Raw genomic sequence first — 17,466 nt, 5'->3', positions numbered from 1 at the left:
TTTTTTCATTGGCTCGGTTTGTGAAAGAGAGTTTCATCCTCATCCGTTGTATATCACATAGGCAGTCTTCTCTGGCGCTGCTTGAGTATGACCTCACAGACTAGTCAGCACCCAGCTTACGAACGACAAAGAAGGGACTGCAAACCATACTATCTTAAGGTCAATGGTACCCACCCTACTTTCACCTACATGTATTGTGCACATATGTGAAAGGGTGGACGGAAGCCAGTTTGGTATTTCAACTGCATGTGCACGCAGCAAAATTTGACATTTTCCTTTCGGGGTAAAGAACTGGCGATAAGCGTGCAGTCTCAGCGGGTAACAACAAAATTAAAGAAAAGTTCTTGGTTTGAAATAAATGCAAAAGCTTACAAACATGTATGCATATGCTTCAAGGAAACTAACTATCTTTTTGATCGAAGGAAAACAAGATGCGACCTGCGGAAAATAGTCAGCAGTTCCCTCTGGATTTGTGTCCAGAAGAGTCTAGTTTTTTTGAGGTAGGAGCTAGTTTACGCAGGCACGCGTTCATAGCAAGACACCTTACCAAGAATGCTGTTAATACGCCGTGTCCGAATCAACCGGCTCCGCGAGCAACAGATCCAAAAAGCTACCATTGCGGATAAGAGCACCGTACTGTACTTCCAGCCGCAGCAATAATGTGGTAACCACCATGTAACAAATCAAAGTGATAGTGGATGTACCGTGCTAATGTTCACACAGGGTGTAGTCCACTAATTCAAGCCCCATTGAAAATAGTGTAAAATCAGCATTGTTCAGGGCCCAATAACGTGCATGCCAACATCCCTGAGGTTTATGAAACACACGTTAAATTGTTGTATGGTCCACAATCTCTCAAAACATTTTAAATTTTTTGTGGGTTTACCGATTACATTTTTAGTTATTCCCACAAATCAAAATTACCCTCCGATAAGTGATTTTTCCGAAGTCCGCTTGCAGACATTTTTCAAGTGGCAACCCTTAACTTTCTTGGGCACTTAGGACCATTTTTCAACCGTGTTTTTTAGCCATTCTACTCTCAGAAGAAAGTCCCAAACCCAGGGAGTTCATCCTGGCAAAGATTTACACAATCTCACCATTTTAGGAGTCTTTAAACCTCCTTTTTCAAAAGATACTGTGGGGGAAATTAATGCCAATTAGCTGGCCAAAGATTCTGACTGCACTCTTCACGTACATTAGCTTGTGCTTGCGGCAGCTAGACAGCTGGTTGGTCGGTAGATGGCGCCTCGTCTCATGTATTGGAAACTTGCTCCGTTCGATATTTAACGATCGCTTCCTTACTGCAAATGCAATAAGCGATTAAAACTTCGTTCTACACTGCAACCTATCAACATAGGTGGCACTTTGTTAAAAATATTGCAGCTCGTGTTCTCTATATTGTGTGTTGGTTCTAAATTTATTTATTTCTACATGGTCTCATGTTTCACTCATTGGCCGAGTTCGGGTGGCTTGCTCGATTTGTTGTTCGTGGGTCGGTCGCTCGAAAGCCGGGAACAAGCAATCGGTTATCGATGGTAGTTAGTGACAAGCAACATGGTGGCGTCCATGTAGGCTACGTTATTCGAGAGTTGATGTTTGGATGGGCTGAATTCTTTTATATATATAAACAGGAACATTCGTTTCTGTGTTACGGAAAATAATTAATGTTAATTTTACAAAACTTCCCATTGTCTTGGGCTTTGAAGCCATCTCTCTACTTTTTGCAGCTGTTCAAAAACAAAATCTCACGAGTTTTCCGTGTGTTCCTGTAAAACCCTGACGAGGAGGTGGTGTGTGATCCTGTTCCGAGAACAGTGTTCTTGAGTCGTGTTCCCGCCGTTCGAGCGCAAGAACAAGAAACCCGTGTGAAGAACAGGCCGCCCGAACTCGACCTTAAATACATCTGTTTCAGTTCATACGTAACACAAGAACAGTGTCCTTGTGAAATGACGTCTCAGCAGCAGCACCCGCAGGAAAAGCTGAGAAACATTCAATGTTTACCTGAGGTGTTATATTCATAACACTAGAGAGGACTAAACGGCTGTGGAAAATAGAAAAAAAATCGTAGTATGCTGTATTTATGGCACGAAACGTTAAAGTGCGCACACCGGATGTACTCATTACAAAGAGCACCCAAAGGTGAACTGTGCCAAGGCGTTCAATCCCCTTCCCGCTTTTGGGTTGGTTCTTGCCAACTTGCCACTCTCTCGCCAGAGTGAGATACCACTTTAAAAAAAATAAAAATTACAGGTGGCATTTATTGGCCTACGCTTCCTTTTGCATCCTTTTGCAGCCGTCACCGGCGAAATTTAATTAAACCATATTTAGCCCGACACAAGCACAGTAACTGTTTTTAGGACTTAAGTCGTTGTGACTTCGGAAGATGTGGTAATCAGACCATTCTACAATTTTCGACTAATTTCCTTCATGAAAACTTTTACGGAGCCACGAATCAGAAAAAGAAAATGCAATACTCTGTAATTACATGAAAATGTTGGAGTGAATTTAAACTTAATCGAAGAAAACTTTCTTAAATTTTCGGGACAAAAACGTCGATAGCTAGCTGGGTATCCAGCTGGGAGCGTATCATGCGATCTCCTGTTTCAAAATGCTTTCTTTTTACCAAATTAACCTAAAAAGGCACCGCGTAAAATCAACCAGTGGTTGACAATTGATGGTCGAAAATTGGCATTTTGACGTGAAAACCCTGTTTATTAACAGCAATGAATAGTCGAGTCGCAAAGTCGAGATCTTGGGTATTTGAAATACCAACTGGCTCATTGATATTGTGCTTACAATGGATATCAAAACAGTGACTGAAGCCGGAATACCATTTAATCTTGTTCGAAGACGCACATCCCCCAAATTAATTCAACTGTATTTCTGATTAATTAAAGATGGAATACCTTAACTTCAAAATAATTAGCAAGTTCTGATAATAATAATACATGTAATAATAGTACTACTAATAAAGGTGTTCTCTTTTAATTTTCACTGTTGTGAATCTCCTCCTAATAAAGTTTTGCCAATTAGGCCTTTGAAATCACACTAATATAATCTCCGATAACGTCAGTCTTGTGTACTGTAACGGGCAAACAATAAGGTGAGTTGTTCCAATCTTGCTTATAGGCATAATCTTACCGTTTAATTGTTACGTTTTCTATATGCAGCCTGAAAAGCGGAACAGGGCAGAGAGAAATAAAAGCAGAAAATAGGGAAAAAATCCAGATTAGAAAAAAATTTGCGCAGGGCAAAGCACTTTCTGTTTAATGCCAATTTATCTGCTCAGTACCCAGCGACTACGCATGGGCGGCGGCCTGTTCTTGAGAATGTATTTCAGTCAGAATTGTTCGTACCTACATAACACACTTACACCCAGACTAGCAGCGGTCACACGTCCAAGGATTGTCGTTCACGTCATCAACTATAGAGTTTGACCGTATTGAGCGCAGATCTTCAAGCAACTCTTTTAGAGACTCAAACCTTCTTTGGCTATTTTGGCCCTGTGAGTGGACGAATTAGTTTCGCTCAGGACAAGCCGAGATCTAGCCCCAGAATTGTTTGAACATTTCGTGGAATTCACTGTTTCTTTTAATTTACCTCCAAATATGTTGTCATCACTGGTTCTGATTTTTCTCTCCACGGCAGTTGTCTTATCATGGGCTGGTATCATTCCCGATACAGCTCACGTTAGTATGAACAGTCCCGGGGATGTAATTCTTGGGGCATCCTTTGCTATTCATGCATACTCCTCTCCGCAGCTGCCCACTTGCAGCGGACTGATCGAGAGATGGAACCACGAGGGTGCAGTCGTGGTACTGTTCGCCATCGAAGGCATCAACAATCGCACAGACCTCTTGCCAAATGTCACCATCGGCTACGATATTCGCGACAATTGTTACTCGGAGGGTCTGTCATTGTGGTCTGCTTTCAGCTTAGCTAGCACATCTGAGAAACCACAGGAGGATATCCAGTTTACAAAGATCCACAGGCCAGCTCACGGCAAGCTCATTGGTATTATCGGGACGCAGTCGAGTTCAACCTCAATTCCAACTGCACAAGCCGCCAGCCTGTTTCACGTTCCTGTCATCTCTCCGTTTGCCACGAGCAACGAGCTTAGCGACAAGCGCCGGTTCCCGTATTTCCTCCGCACCGTCCCCCCAGACAGTCTCCAAGCGTCGGCCATCGTTGATATCCTGCAGCATTTCGGATGGAAGTACATTGGACTGTACTTCCAGCTAAGTGCTTACGGAATTCACGGTGCGCAGGGCGTTCTAGATCTCACAGAAGAGCGCGGCATATGCGTCGCATTCTCAGTAGCACTCCGCACAGAAGCACAAACAGGCGAACTTGAAGAAGCAGTTGCCAAACTAGCAATCTTTCGCAAAGCGCGAGTGGTGGTGATATTCGGCAACACTGGCATTGCAAACAGGATTTTCAGGACAATCGCAAGCAAGGAAGACATTGTCTCGCTTAATATTACTTTCATTGGAAGTGACGGGTGGGCAAGCCCAAATACGCTCTTCAAATACGGAGTCGACCTCACCCGACTGGGTGGAACCCTTTGGGTTGATCTCAAGTATGCTCTCATTCCTGGTTTCCTCGATTATTACCGTTTCTTACAAGCTAGCGGGAAAAATTTCAGCCCATGGTTTGAGGAATTGAAGCGTTATTGGATGGAACAACATGACTGTACCGATTTTAACCTGTGTCCAATATCAATCACTAGTAGTTCTGTTTTCATAGTCGATGCAGTTTATGCATTTGCTTATGCCCTCCAAGATTTCTTGACGGATCATTGCAATTCGAGTGACTGCAACGCAACACTTCAAGCCCTCTCGGGTCATGATCTCCTTCCATATCTACACAAGTTGACTTTTGAGGGGCTGGGAGGCCATTACAGTTTCGACTCAAATGGAGACCCTGGCGGAAAATATAGGATACTCAACCTCCAAATCAGAGACGACAACAGCTACATAATTACTGAGGCTGGGACATGGGGTGTGGTAGCACACAATCGCCTCAACATCAACACATCAGCTATTCAATGGGCTGATAGAACAACCGACCCTCCGGTCTCAGTTTGTCGAGACATCTGCACGTTAGGATACATTGAGGTACCTCTGGAGCAAAAATGCTGTTTTGGTTGCCTACGATGTCCAGATGAAGCCATAGTTAGTGACAAAGAGTGCAAACGATGCCCTGTAAACGAGTGGCCAGACGAGAATTTCAAAATTTGCCGACCGATTGTACCAACCCCGCCCAGCTGGAGCGAGCCCACGGTTGTTGCCATCCTGATCCTGTCAGTCTTTGGACTAGTCCTTTCCCTTCTGGCAGCGTTCGGAATCTACTACTACCGACGACACGTGTTGATCAAAGCCGCCAGTCGTGAACTGAGCAGCATCAACATCTTGGGGCTCACGCTGGCCTTTTTAGCTCCCTTTCCGCTTCTGGTTCGACCGACTCTTGTCTCATGCCGTGCATCAGAGATCATTATCACTTTGTGCTTCACTCTGACGTATGCCCCGACCCTGCTGAAAGTCAATCGCATCTACAGGATCTTCGACGCCGGGAAGAAGTCCAACAAGCGTCCTCGTAACATCGGTCCCAGGGTCCAACTCATCTTCGCTCTCGGCATCATTGCATCGATGGTGAGTACGAATCACAAAAACACAAAAGTCTGCATTTTTTTGTAAATTCGCTCACAATTGTTATTTCTCCCTAATGCCTTCTTTGTTTGGGGATATTTTATACAAAATTCTTTTTGTAGGCTGTGGTTGCCATGACTGGTGCATTGGCAAGTCCTACACTGCCAGCTAAGCTGTATTTCTTCCCTCGACGTAACTACATCGAGGTATTCTGCCAGTTTGGGAACGGTTTCTTGGCATCCCTCGTTTCCAATCTCCTCTTGGTCTTGGCCTGCTGTTACTACGCTTTCAGGGCCCGCAAGGTGCCCAGTAACTACAACGAGTCTAAATTCATCGCTGTCAGCGTGTACTCTACGTTGGTTTTCGGCATGGCGGCCGTCCCCGTCTACATCACGGCCACCACCGTTCTGCAAAAGGTTGCAACGCTGTGCGTGGCCATACTGCTAAACGCCTTCTTGACCCTATTCTGCGTCTACCTTCCGAAGTTATACGCAATCCAGCTAGACCGCGATGTAGAGATTAGCGAGTGGAGAGTCTCGGGCGCTGGGGCACCAGATCAGACTAAATCAACTACCGCTTCGTCAAGTCGCGGAATAGCCAAGGTACAACCAGAATCGTCGAATGACAAGAAATAAGAAGGAATATAATGTGTAACCTACGGAGTGTTAAGGTAACAGGTGGGCAGGACAATCAATTAACGAATGTACACATTAGCAAGTTACCAAATTCTGCGGGTTCCAAAGGTCCATCACATGGAGTGCATGCTCAGATAATGTGGGAAATAGCAAGGGAAATCAAAAATCATATGTCTCTTTCTGATTTGGCACTAAAAGACTTTAGGCTTGATTTCACAAATCAAAAACCGCCGCCTATATTACAGTGACACTGTGTCCGTACCTTGAGTACCGTATTTTCATTTAACAGTTGACGTTCGCTTCCTTCATCGCAGCTTGCTTCGTTCTACATTCGCAACATAGCGTCATGGGTAGTACTTCGTTTTTATATATGCAAACACATGATTTTCAATCGATTAGTTCTATACTTATTTTCGTTCTCTAAAGTTTGGTTCCGTTCTATATACATTGGTTTCAGTCTTTGCGGTGTATAAGTGGTTTCATTCTCTCGCGTCATACAATTGTTTTATCCCTGTTTGTTTTGGCCAACATGTATTTGTTTCGTCCTGTATTTGTTTTCCAATAAAGGCACAATGGCTGTCTTACAAACAACCAAATGATAAATTTATATACAATGTGCACCTGAGTCACCTGCACTGGCATTTGCCAGCCCCTGCAATCGTTACTTAAGAAAAAATACTACCTAAGCAGCCTATTTATAAGAGCCTGTTTCCAGATAGCGAGAGATTATTTATTCGCCAGACAAAAGAAGTACGTAGGTTCGCGCTACTCCGCACGTTTACTCTTTTGACAGACGTGATGAGGTCTGGCTAAAAATATCGTACTGCTACACGGTTGCCCTCCGACGGAAGCACAGAAGGGCTACAACCAATGAGTCAGTTTGATATTTCAGAAAGGTATGGTCATTCGGGGCAAAGTACTCGCGTCAATTCGCTTAGAGCTGCACTGTTAGAGCTGATCTCGCACGAACGTCCGAAGGACCTTGGACACGCTTCGTTTTGGACATTCGCTGTTTGAAAAACCGAACTGACTCATTTCTTTTCAAAGTGCTGTCTCTCGCCGCGGCGAATTGAAAAGGTACAATCCTTCATGTTCCTTTGATGCAACAAAATTAGCCAAAATTTACTGACGGGTACCTGAGAACAAATGTAGAAAAAAAGGCCCACGGTCTATGAGTAACCTTGTGCAACTGTCACATTAGTGCCCCCTTTTCATCTTACATTCTGTTTTGTTCCCTTTTCCCTTTTAAGGGATTTTGCTGCTTTTTTACGTTAACAAAAAAGTGATTGTATTTATGAGCCAAGGCGATTTACAATTCAGGACAAACTTCAATGTTACGCAGCCATTTCAATACTAACAATTGTTAGAATGTTGGGGATTTTCGTTTGTATAGTAAATCGCAACATGAAAACAAGACAGTGAAAAAAAGGTTTCTCGTAGCCATGTCTAATGAGCAAATACTGCATTAATAATTTGATCAGGGCACTGTGAACAGTGTTCCTCATGAAATGATGTCCCAGCAGCACTATTTGCTGGAAACACTTTAAAAAAATAAATGTATACAAACACATTTTGCCATTACCTAAGGTGTCATTTTCATACCCTGAAGAGGGGTAAACAACTATTGGAAATAGACTCCAGGCCATTGCGCCGTACCTCCCCAAGGTAAAGTGGCAGCACGCCCGGATTCTCTTCTATCCTCATTCACTCAATTTCATATGACGATTAAGTCGAAAGTGCATTTATTATTTATCAGCTAGTCTTTAAAAGCATTTATTCTCCCGTTGACGTCTACCTTTGTAAGGTTTGTACGAGGCGCTGAAAGCGTCTTTTTGCTGCTTCTTTTTCAGCTTTTATTGAAGGTTAGCCATTGTGCTGACTTTGTTTGCTCTCGTTACTTTTCCCGACCACTTCTTTTAGCATTATAAATTGCCTAAACGATAGAAGGCCCCCGCCGCAATCAAGAAACAGCAATTAGCCTTCGCCGATTAATATTGGCAGAAAAAAAGAATCGGCGCCTGTACAACAGTGAACAGAAGGCTTTCTTTCCTGTCAGTGAATTCTTGAGGCCCCCGCCACAATCAAGGAACAGCATTTAGCCTTCGCCAATTTATATCGGCAGAAAAAAGAATCAGCGCCTGTACAACCGTTAATACAAGGCTTTTTTTTCCTGTCAGTGAATTCCTGAGCGCAGCTTTTTAAAAAAAACACACACAGGGGACTTCATCGTCATCAATGAACGGAACGTGCCGACAGTCAAGGCGCCTTCCTTCTGGATATAAGACAAACCATTAAGTTAAATCTAGCATTTACTCCAGCATCTGCGGATCCATGACTTGGTTTGATTAATAGGCACAAACCTTTTCCGAGGTTTAGCAAGTTACTAACCAGGACTAGCACCTTGTCTTAACATTTCTTCAACGTAGTTTAAGAAACGACTATAGCAGAATGTCAACCCTGGCACTTCTTGTTCTATATTTGATGACCTTGGGGCTATCCGATGGTGGAAATCTACCAGACGCAGCTCATGTTACCATGACCAGCCCTGGGGATGTGATCCTGGGAGCATCTCTGCCCTTTCATGGTAGTACCTCTGGGACTCCGTGTAGCGGATCATTCAGTCGTTGGGCTAATGAGTTGGCTGCTCTGTTTTTGTTTGCAATCGAACAGATCAATAATCGTACAGATCTCTTGCCAAATGTCACCATCGGTTACGACATTCGCGACAACTGCTACTCAGAGACTCTATCGTTGTGGACTGCTTTCAGCCTGGCTAGTACATCGGAGAAACCCCAGGAGGACGTCCAGTTCCCAAAGATCAGCCCGCCAAACAACGGCAGTCTACTGTGCATCATAGGGACACAAACAAGCTCAACTACCATTCCCACAGCTCAAGCTGCTAGCTTGTATCGGGTCCCTGTCATCTCCCCGTTTGCGACGAGCAACGAGCTGAGCGACAAGCGCCGGTTCCCTTATTTTCTTCGCACTGTACCCCCGGACAGTCTCCAAGCCACAGCAATCGCTGACATTCTGTTGCGATTTGGGTGGAAGTATGTCGGTCTATATTTCCAGCTAAATACTTATGGAATTCACGGCGCCCAGGCATTGCTAGACCTCGCGGAACCGCATGGGATATGCATTGCATTTTCCGTTCCCGTCCGCCAGGGCGCAACAAAGGCTGAACTTCAAGACGCCATTGGTAGACTACTTAGCTTCCCCAAAGTCCGCGTTGTAGTTATTATAAGTGAAACCAGACATGCAAGCGCTGTCGTGAACACAATCGAGGAACTTGTTGGCATTCCACACAATATTACATTTGTTGGAAGCGATGGTTGGGCCTTCCCAAATACACTGCAGGATCGCTATGGCGTCAATCTCTTGGGACTGGAAGGCAGCATATTTGTCGGGCTCAAGTACAATCAAATTCCAGGTTTTGAGGAATACTACCGCTCTCTACAAGCAAGAGTCACACCTTTTTCCCCATGGTTTTTAGAGTTCAAAAAGCGATGGATGAAAGACAACAAATGCACTGATCTCTCCCAGTGTCCAATTAGAATTTCTAGCAACGATAACTTTTTGGTGGATGCCATTTACGCTTTCGCGTACAGCCTCCAAGATTTCCTACTCGACCGCTGTAAAGACAACACCAGTTGTAACGCAATAATTCAAGCCACACGGGGACACGATTTCCTTCCCTTCTTACTTGGAGTCAGATTTAAAGGCCTGGCTGGAAACTATGTTTTTGACTCCGATGGTAACCCTGGTGGGAAATACAAAATACATAACTTTCAGTTCAAAGATGGTGGATTTCAGGATGTTACAGTGGGAGAATGGGATGCCATTGGAGATGATCCCCTGAAAATAAATCTGTCCGCCATTCAGTGGGTGGGGGGAACGCCAGATCCACCAGCCTCAATATGCCGAGAGGTCTGCACACCGGGTCACATCGAAGTACCTTTAGAGCAAAAGTGCTGTTTCGGTTGTCAAAGTTGCCCTGATAACGCCATTGTTCACGACAATATGTGCCAGCAATGCCCCGAGGGCGAGTGGCCGGAGGACAGTTTCACAGCTTGCCGCGTCATTATACCGACCCCGCCCAGCTGGAGCGAGCCCACAGTCATTGCCATCCTGATCCTGTCCGCCTTTGGACTAGTCCTGTCCCTTCTGGCAGCGTTCGGAATCTACTACTACCGAGGACACGTGCTGATCAAAGCCGCCAGTCGTGAACTGAGCATTATCAACATCTTAGGGCTCACGCTGGCCTTCTTAGCTCCCTTTCCACTTCTGGTTCCACCGACTGCTGTCTCGTGCCGTGCATCAGAGATCATCGTCGCTCTGTGTTTCACTCTGACGTATGCCCCAACCCTGCTGAAAGTCAATCGCATTTACAGGATCTTCAACGCCGGGAAGAAGTCCAACAAACGTCCTCGCTACATTGGTCCCAAGGTGCAACTCATCTTCGCTCTAGGTATCGTTGCATTGACGGTGAGTACTGAAACAAAATCTGAATATCATATGGGTGTTTTATCGTTCTGTGGGCGTTTTCTTTGTTAAAACTACTTGAATATCCACGCTTTTAGTCTTGGGATGGGTAAAATGGGGACTTTTTCCACGATCTGTAAAGAATTCTTAATATGTAAAAGAATTTTTTTAAAATTCTTTTACATATTAAGAATTCTTAAAAAACAGTCCTTAGTTTTGTCATAATAATTGTGCACGTGTCCTTTGATTTACATGTAGGTTGTAGTTGCCATGGCTGGTACCATAGCAAACCCAACCTTACCAGCTAAACTTTATTTCTACCCTCGACGTAACTACATTGAGGTATTCTGCCAGTTTGGGAACGGTTTCTTGGCATCCCTCGTTTCCAATCTCCTCTTGGTCTTGGCCTGCTGTTACTACGCTTTCAAGGCTCGCAAGGTGCCCAGCAACTACAACGAGTCCAAGTTCATCGCCATCAGCGTGTACTCTACGTTGGTTTTCGGCATGGCGGCCGTCCCCGTCTACATCACGGCCGCCACCGTTCTACAGAAGGTTGCGACACTGTGCGTTGCCATACTGCTCAATGCCTTCTTGACGCTGTTCTGCGTCTACTTACCGAAGCTATACGCCATCCAGCTGGCCAGGGATGTTCAGGTGAGCGAATGGAAGGTTCGAGATGATGTCACCGGCACAACCGCCGTTTCCTCTGCGTCCAGCACTATCAAAGTACAGCCAGTGTCTGATAACTACCGAAAGTGATGTGCATGAAAATTGGGTGGTGTGATCACAACAGGTGTATTATCATATTAGAACGTTGTTTGGGTACCATTTCACATAATTATGCTCAATATTTGCATTATTCAGGCTGTTTGTAACTATGCTGCCAAACAATCTTTATTTGTTTTGTTTTGCGGAGAAACTCTAAACCTGCAAGCAACTTTTTGTTTACTTACACTCGAGACCTGCCACTTCAAAATCACTCCACCATTTGTGTAAAACACGTTCAGCAAGTGATAAAGCAGCTGTGTACGCATGTCATAATGCGTTTTTTGGCTCATTTGAAAAGGTGATCTCTTGAATTGGCTGGAGTCACATACTCTTCGCGCATATTTCAATATAGTTCCACATTAATTAAAACGTTCCATTGTCATATTGGAGGGAAAACGACAGTCAAATTTTAAGTACGCTCACTCAAATTGAAATTTGCAAGCAAGTTACGTTAAAAATCGCCCAAGACATCGACAGAGAACATAGACAACTCAGTTTAGGGTTCTAAATCATTTGCTATCGTCATTATTTTGGCTTGTTATCTAACTGTATCAGTACTTATTTAAAGGCGTTGTGCCAGTCGATTGCATTATGCAGAGAGTTAACATAAGAATTGAGGAGAAACACCTCATAAGTAAAATTGTTCAGAACCACGTACATTGTAAAGAACGTTTTAATTCATTCCTGATACACGCGTGTGAGAAAAACGGTTAAGACAAGATATTTATAATTGTCATCAAAATAACGGTACTTCCTTTCACATTTTTATATCCAGAATTGCCACCCAAATCATGCATTACCAATTATTATGCTGTGTAATCACGTCCGGGGCTTGTGATAACGTCAGCCCCGTGTACTTTAATGGGCATGTAATTAACAGAGGTGTTCATGCAAATCGTGCTTTTTTCCCATTCTTCAGCCTGAAAAGCAGAAAAACACAGATAGTGAGCAGCTGTCCTCCTTGGGGCAAAGCACTCTAAGTCTTATAGCACTTTTCTTATTCCGCCCCGGCGATTTAAATGTGGTAAAAGCTAGTAGACCGTATAAGTGGAGAATGTATCGTACGCACACAGCACAGTGTATCCAGATTGTCAATGGTCACATACTAATGGAAAAAATCAAGTCAGACTATAAACGACACTGGGCGTCTCTTTTCAAAGACAGGTATTTATTATTCCTAACATTCTTTCTATATTGTAATAATGAGAAGGTTCGACTAAAACCTCACTTGTTCCAGAGCCCAATTTTAGCACAGGACACACGCTGTTTCTTTTCTGGATGAAACACTTTGTTTAATTGCGGGGACACAAGATGATTTTATCCTTGCTGCTGATTTTCCTGTCTACAACATTTGGGCTGTCAATGTCTGGTATCATTCCGGAGGCGGCTCATATTAGTCTGAACAGCCCTGGAGATGTAATTCTAGGGGCGTCCTTCTCTTTCCATACTTATTCTTCACCAAACCTGCCTGCTTGCAGCGGAAAAGTTCTGACATATGGAAGCGAGTGCGCAGCCCTGGTGCTATATACCATCGACAGCATCAACAATCGTACCGACCTCTTGCCAAATGTCACCATCGGCTACGACATCCGCGACAATTGTTACTCGGAGGCTGTGTCCTTGTGGTCTGCTTTCGGCCTGGCTAGCACGTCTGAGAAACCACAGGAGGATATCCAGTTTACAAACATTCTTGGAACGGCTCACGGCAAGCTCATTGGTATTATCGGGACGCAGTCGAGTTCAACCTCAATTCCAACTGCACAAGCCGCCAGTCTGTATCGGGTCCCTGTCATCTCTCCGTTCGCAACGAGCAACGAACTCAGCAACAAGCGGCGGTTCCCGTATTTCCTCCGCACCGTCCCCCCAGACAGTCTCCAAGCGTCGGCCATCGTTGATATCCTGCAGCATTTCGGATGGAAGTACATTGGACTGTACTTCCAGCTGAGTGCTTACGGAATTCACGGTGCGCAGGGAGTTCTAGATCTCACAGAAGAGCGCGACATATGCGTCGCATTCTCAGTAGCACTCCGCACAGAAGCACAAACAGGCGAACTTGAAGAAGCAGTTGCCAAACTAGCAATCTTTCGCAAAGCGAGGGTGGTGGTGATATTCAGCGACACTGGCATTGCAAACAGGATTTTCAGGACAATCGCAAGCAAGGAAGACATTGCCTCGCTTAATATTACTTTCATTGGAAGTGACGGATGGGCAACTCCAGGCTCACTCCTTGAATACGGAGTTGACCTCGCCCTAATGCACGGAACCATTTTCGTCAATTTAGTCTACAAGGTCGTTCCTGGCTTCCACGATTATTACCGTTTCTTATTACAAAGAAGTGGAAAGGCTTCCATTCCATGGTTCGAGGATTTGAAACGTCACATCATTAACAAATATGACTGCTCCGATTTTAACCAGTGTCCAATGAAAATCTATGGAAACGCTCCCTTTATAGTCGATGCGGTTTATGCATTTGCTTATGCCCTCCAAAATTTTTTGACTGATCGTTGTAACAACAGTGACGACTGCAACGCAACACTTCAAGCCCTCTATGGTCACGATCTACTTCCATATTTGCACGGGCTGAAATTTGAGGGATTGGTAAGCAATTACAGTTTCGACTCAGATGGCAACCCTAGCGGCAAATATGGCGTATTTAACTTTCAGTTTAAAGGTAACAATGACTACGAAATGGCTGAATTAGGGACATGGGATGCGCTGGCGCACAATCGCCTCAACATCAACACATCAGCTATTCAATGGGCTGATGGAACGCTCGACCCACCAGTCTCAGTTTGTCGAGACATCTGCTCGTCAGGATACATTGAGGTACCTCTGGAGCAAAAATGCTGCTTTGGTTGCCAACGATGTCCAGATGAAGCCATTGTTAGTGACAAAAAGTGCAAGTCATGCTCTGTGGATGAGTGGCCAGACGAGAATTTCGAAGTCTGTCAACCCATTATCCCGACCCCGCCCAGCTGGAGCGAGCCCACAGTCATTGCCGTCTTGATCCTATCCGGATTTGGACTTTTCCTGTCCCTTCTGGCAGCGTTCGGAATCTATTACTACCGAGGACACGTGCTGATTAAAGCCGCCAGTCGTGAACTGAGCAGCATCAACATCTTAGGGCTCACGCTGGCCTTCCTCGCTCCCTTCCCACTTCTGGTTCCACCGACTGCTGTCTCGTGCCGTGCATCAGAGATCATTATCACTTTGTGCTTCACTCTGACGTATGCCCCGACCCTGCTGAAAGTCAATCGCATCTACAGGATTTTCGACGCTGGGAGGAAGTCCAACAAGTGTCCTCGCTACATTGGTCCCAAGGTCCAACTCATCTTTGCTCTAGGTATTGTTGCATCGATGGTGAGTACAGAAACAAAATATGAAGTTTACGTGGGGTTTTATGGTTTTGTGGATGTTTTCTTCGATAAAAAATGCTGACGTTCCTATGCTTTAGTCCTGAGACGGGTACAATGGGGATTTATTATTATTACCTGTAGAAGATATTTTATCAGTAGAAGATTTCCCATAAAACAACATTCCTTAGTTTTGCCAAAAAAATGTGTTGAGACTATATGACAGTGTCTATCATTTTTGTAAGAATAGAATGGACGTGCACGACAAAGTCCCTAGCGACGAGTAATCAAATTTTAATATTATATTACACAGTTGGAAGAAAGATAATTCACTGGGCAAGTCGTTTGGAGCACCGCCTTAGGCCTATATCTTCCCCCCGCTCAGAAGTTAGAGAATAAAACACGTGATGATCCGCCTTGGTCAGTGTTTTAACTCTCACCAAACCCATTAAGTAACCCGGGGTTACTAACCCGCTCTAGGAAATGAGACCCCCTCCCCGAGCCTCTTGCAAACTGTACCCCCAGATACGCCACTAATTTAAAGATTTATGTTGTTCTACTTTGACAGGTAAAAATGTCATAAAATGTAGCTTCACAATACATGAACGCATTATCCACCTAAAAAGTGGTTTGTAATTCGATTACTATGTGAATGTGCCCTTTGATATAGGTTGTAGTCGCCGTGGCCGGTGCCCTAGCAAACCCAACCTTACCAGCTAAACTGTATTTCTACCCTCGACGTAACTACATTGAGGTATTCTGCCAGTTTGGGAACGGTTTCTTGGCATCCCTCGTTTCCAATCTCTTCTTGGTTTTGGCCTGCTGTTACTACGCTTTCAAGGCCCGCAAGGTGCCCAGCAACTACAACGAGTCTAGATTCATCGCCATCAGCGTGTACTCTACGCTGGTCTTCGGCATGGCGGCCGTCCCCGTCTACATCACGGCCACCACCGTTCTGCAAAAGGTCGCAACGCTGTGCGTGGCCATACTGCTCAATGCCTTCTTGGCGCTGTTCTGCGTCTACCTTCCGAAGTTATACGCAATCCAGCTAGACCGAGAGGTGGAGGTTAGCGAGTGGAGAGTTTCAAATACCGGGTTATCGGGTCAAACGACTTCAACTGCTGCTTCGGCTAGTTGCGGGAGAGCTAAAGTACAACCAGAGTAATCGAGTGGCAAGAACTTGAAGGGGAAGGTGAGTAGCTCTATTGGGGATAAGTGGAGGTGACAGTAGTCTCTCGACACTGCATGTAAACTTGAACTGGGAGATCATCAAGACAGCTAGTGCAGCACATACTGAAATCTTATTCTTTCCATTAGGCTATTAATTTCTGAAATTTGTAAGAAAAGCATCGGTCTGTCAATGCACTCAGACGCCATCCGTACATTATATGGTAAGAAAGCTTCACATTGATAATCAAACAATATGTTCATTTACATTCATTGAAGCAACAAAGATAAACAGGATAAATAAAAACGCGGTCACAATATAATTCGTACGAATAACATAACACGTTTCGCACCAACCATTCGGCTCACAAAACTACAATTGAACTGATCTCCAACTTCACATTCCTCCGAGGTGATAATATTGTCAACAAAACGTTAAGCACGTATCAACTCGAGCGAATATTTTCTGCAAATCTTTCGTGACGTAATATTCGCTTTCACATTCGCCTGTATTATGAACGGCCTTCAGGTCAATATTTACACCGTGATCTAACAAAAGTTGAACACAATTTCAACACCAGCAAAGTTTGCTGCAGAAACGTTTCGTGAAGTTCGCTTTGTTTTAGCATTTGCAATGAGTATGAACTGGCTTAAGATGGATAAAACATAACACAAAATCACTTTATCTGCGACATGCTTTGCTCTAAAGAACTATTTATCCGAGAATGGCTTGGGTAGTGATCACTGAAATGAGAACGACATAGTCCACTTTTTCCCACTATAATATTATATGATTATTTGTCACGTAAATCACCTGCAAGATATCACGATACTGACCTATCTCAGTAGAATTGCATCGACACACATAAAGATACGTGTAACGTAAAATGCTGAACCCTTTGAAGAAGACATGATTTGCCCGTAACAGTATTGATAAAGTTACCAGCAACAATCTTCAGCTATGTTCTTATCAAAGTAAAACTGATATCTATCTCTTTTTCACCTGCTAAGATTAGATGTCGGTATACGACGTCTCATGTTTGTGTACAGTAATAATATACTCAAATTAATCACAAGGGATGCACTTTTTACCCAATTCCCCGCTATCTTGAGTATTACAACCCATGTGATAGCACGTGTGAAGTCTACAGAGCAGAAGTCGTGCAAATGGCTTCCAAAATCACGTTGTACTTTAGAATTTCTGTCGATCTGTTGTTTACATTTGATTTGATTTGATTTAGTCTGTAGGTCAAGCAGAGGTCACTTGAAAATGGAATTTTTGTCTCAGTCCAAGAAGTTAGTGATCCAAAGCAATGGTTGCACTTGCTGGCGCAACTTTTTTTTTTTCTTTTACTATGCTTGTAACATAAAACGTCTTGGGAATTTTGCATTAACGACGGCGTACCCGTTTTA

The 17,466-nt window shown here is 44.1% G+C and overlaps 4 protein-coding genes across 5 annotated transcripts in view; 3 read left to right on the top strand and 1 right to left on the bottom strand.

Moving 5' to 3' along the window:
* Positions 1 to 17,466, bottom strand: part of LOC110983391 (uncharacterized) — a 102,635-nt gene that overhangs the window by 79,382 nt on the left and 5,787 nt on the right. The gene's annotated exons all lie outside the window — the stretch shown is intronic.
* Positions 3,609 to 6,283, top strand: LOC147797002 (metabotropic glutamate receptor-like). Its single transcript, XM_087145108.1, has 2 exons — positions 3,609 to 5,651; positions 5,771 to 6,283. Exons 1-2 carry the CDS (start codon positions 3,609 to 3,611, stop codon positions 6,281 to 6,283), a joined length of 2,556 nt encoding a protein of 851 aa, XP_087001234.1.
* LOC110983087 (metabotropic glutamate receptor-like) lies at positions 8,517 to 11,524 on the top strand. Its single transcript, XM_087145107.1, has 2 exons — positions 8,517 to 10,768; positions 11,024 to 11,524. The coding sequence occupies exons 1-2, from the start codon at positions 8,732 to 8,734 to the stop codon at positions 11,522 to 11,524; spliced, it is 2,538 nt and encodes an 845-aa protein (XP_087001233.1). The 5' UTR covers positions 8,517 to 8,731.
* Positions 12,896 to 16,092, top strand: LOC110983086 (metabotropic glutamate receptor-like). The gene is made up of 2 exons (XM_022242013.2): positions 12,896 to 14,893; positions 15,557 to 16,092. Exons 1-2 carry the CDS (start codon positions 12,896 to 12,898, stop codon positions 16,049 to 16,051), a joined length of 2,493 nt encoding a protein of 830 aa, XP_022097705.2. The 3' UTR covers positions 16,052 to 16,092.

This window comes from Acanthaster planci, linkage group LG13 (genome assembly GCF_054643075.1).
Source record: "Acanthaster planci isolate LZ-2023a linkage group LG13, COTS_SCS, whole genome shotgun sequence".
NCBI classification, from domain to species: domain Eukaryota; kingdom Metazoa; phylum Echinodermata; class Asteroidea; order Valvatida; family Acanthasteridae; genus Acanthaster; species Acanthaster planci.
Note: the sequence above shows the minus strand (reverse complement) of the source record. Positions and strands in the feature narration are given on the sequence as shown.

What these genes read in the sequence shown, in the direction of transcription:
- LOC147797002 (XM_087145108.1), top strand. Translation starts at nt 3,609, where the DNA reads ATGTTGTCATCACTGGTTCTGATTTTTCTCTCCACGGCAGTTGTCTTA. An exon ending in TCGGCATCATTGCATCGATG is followed by an intron (nt 5,652 to 5,770) that starts GTGAGTACGAAT and finishes TTCTTTTTGTAG; the next exon opens with GCTGTGGTTGCCATGACTGG.
- LOC110983087 (XM_087145107.1), top strand. Translation starts at nt 8,732, where the DNA reads ATGTCAACCCTGGCACTTCTTGTTCTATATTTGATGACCTTGGGGCTA. An exon ending in TAGGTATCGTTGCATTGACG is followed by an intron (nt 10,769 to 11,023) that starts GTGAGTACTGAA and finishes ATTTACATGTAG; the next exon opens with GTTGTAGTTGCCATGGCTGG.
- LOC110983086 (XM_022242013.2), top strand. Translation starts at nt 12,896, where the DNA reads ATGTCTGGTATCATTCCGGAGGCGGCTCATATTAGTCTGAACAGCCCT. An exon ending in TAGGTATTGTTGCATCGATG is followed by an intron (nt 14,894 to 15,556) that starts GTGAGTACAGAA and finishes CCTTTGATATAG; the next exon opens with GTTGTAGTCGCCGTGGCCGG.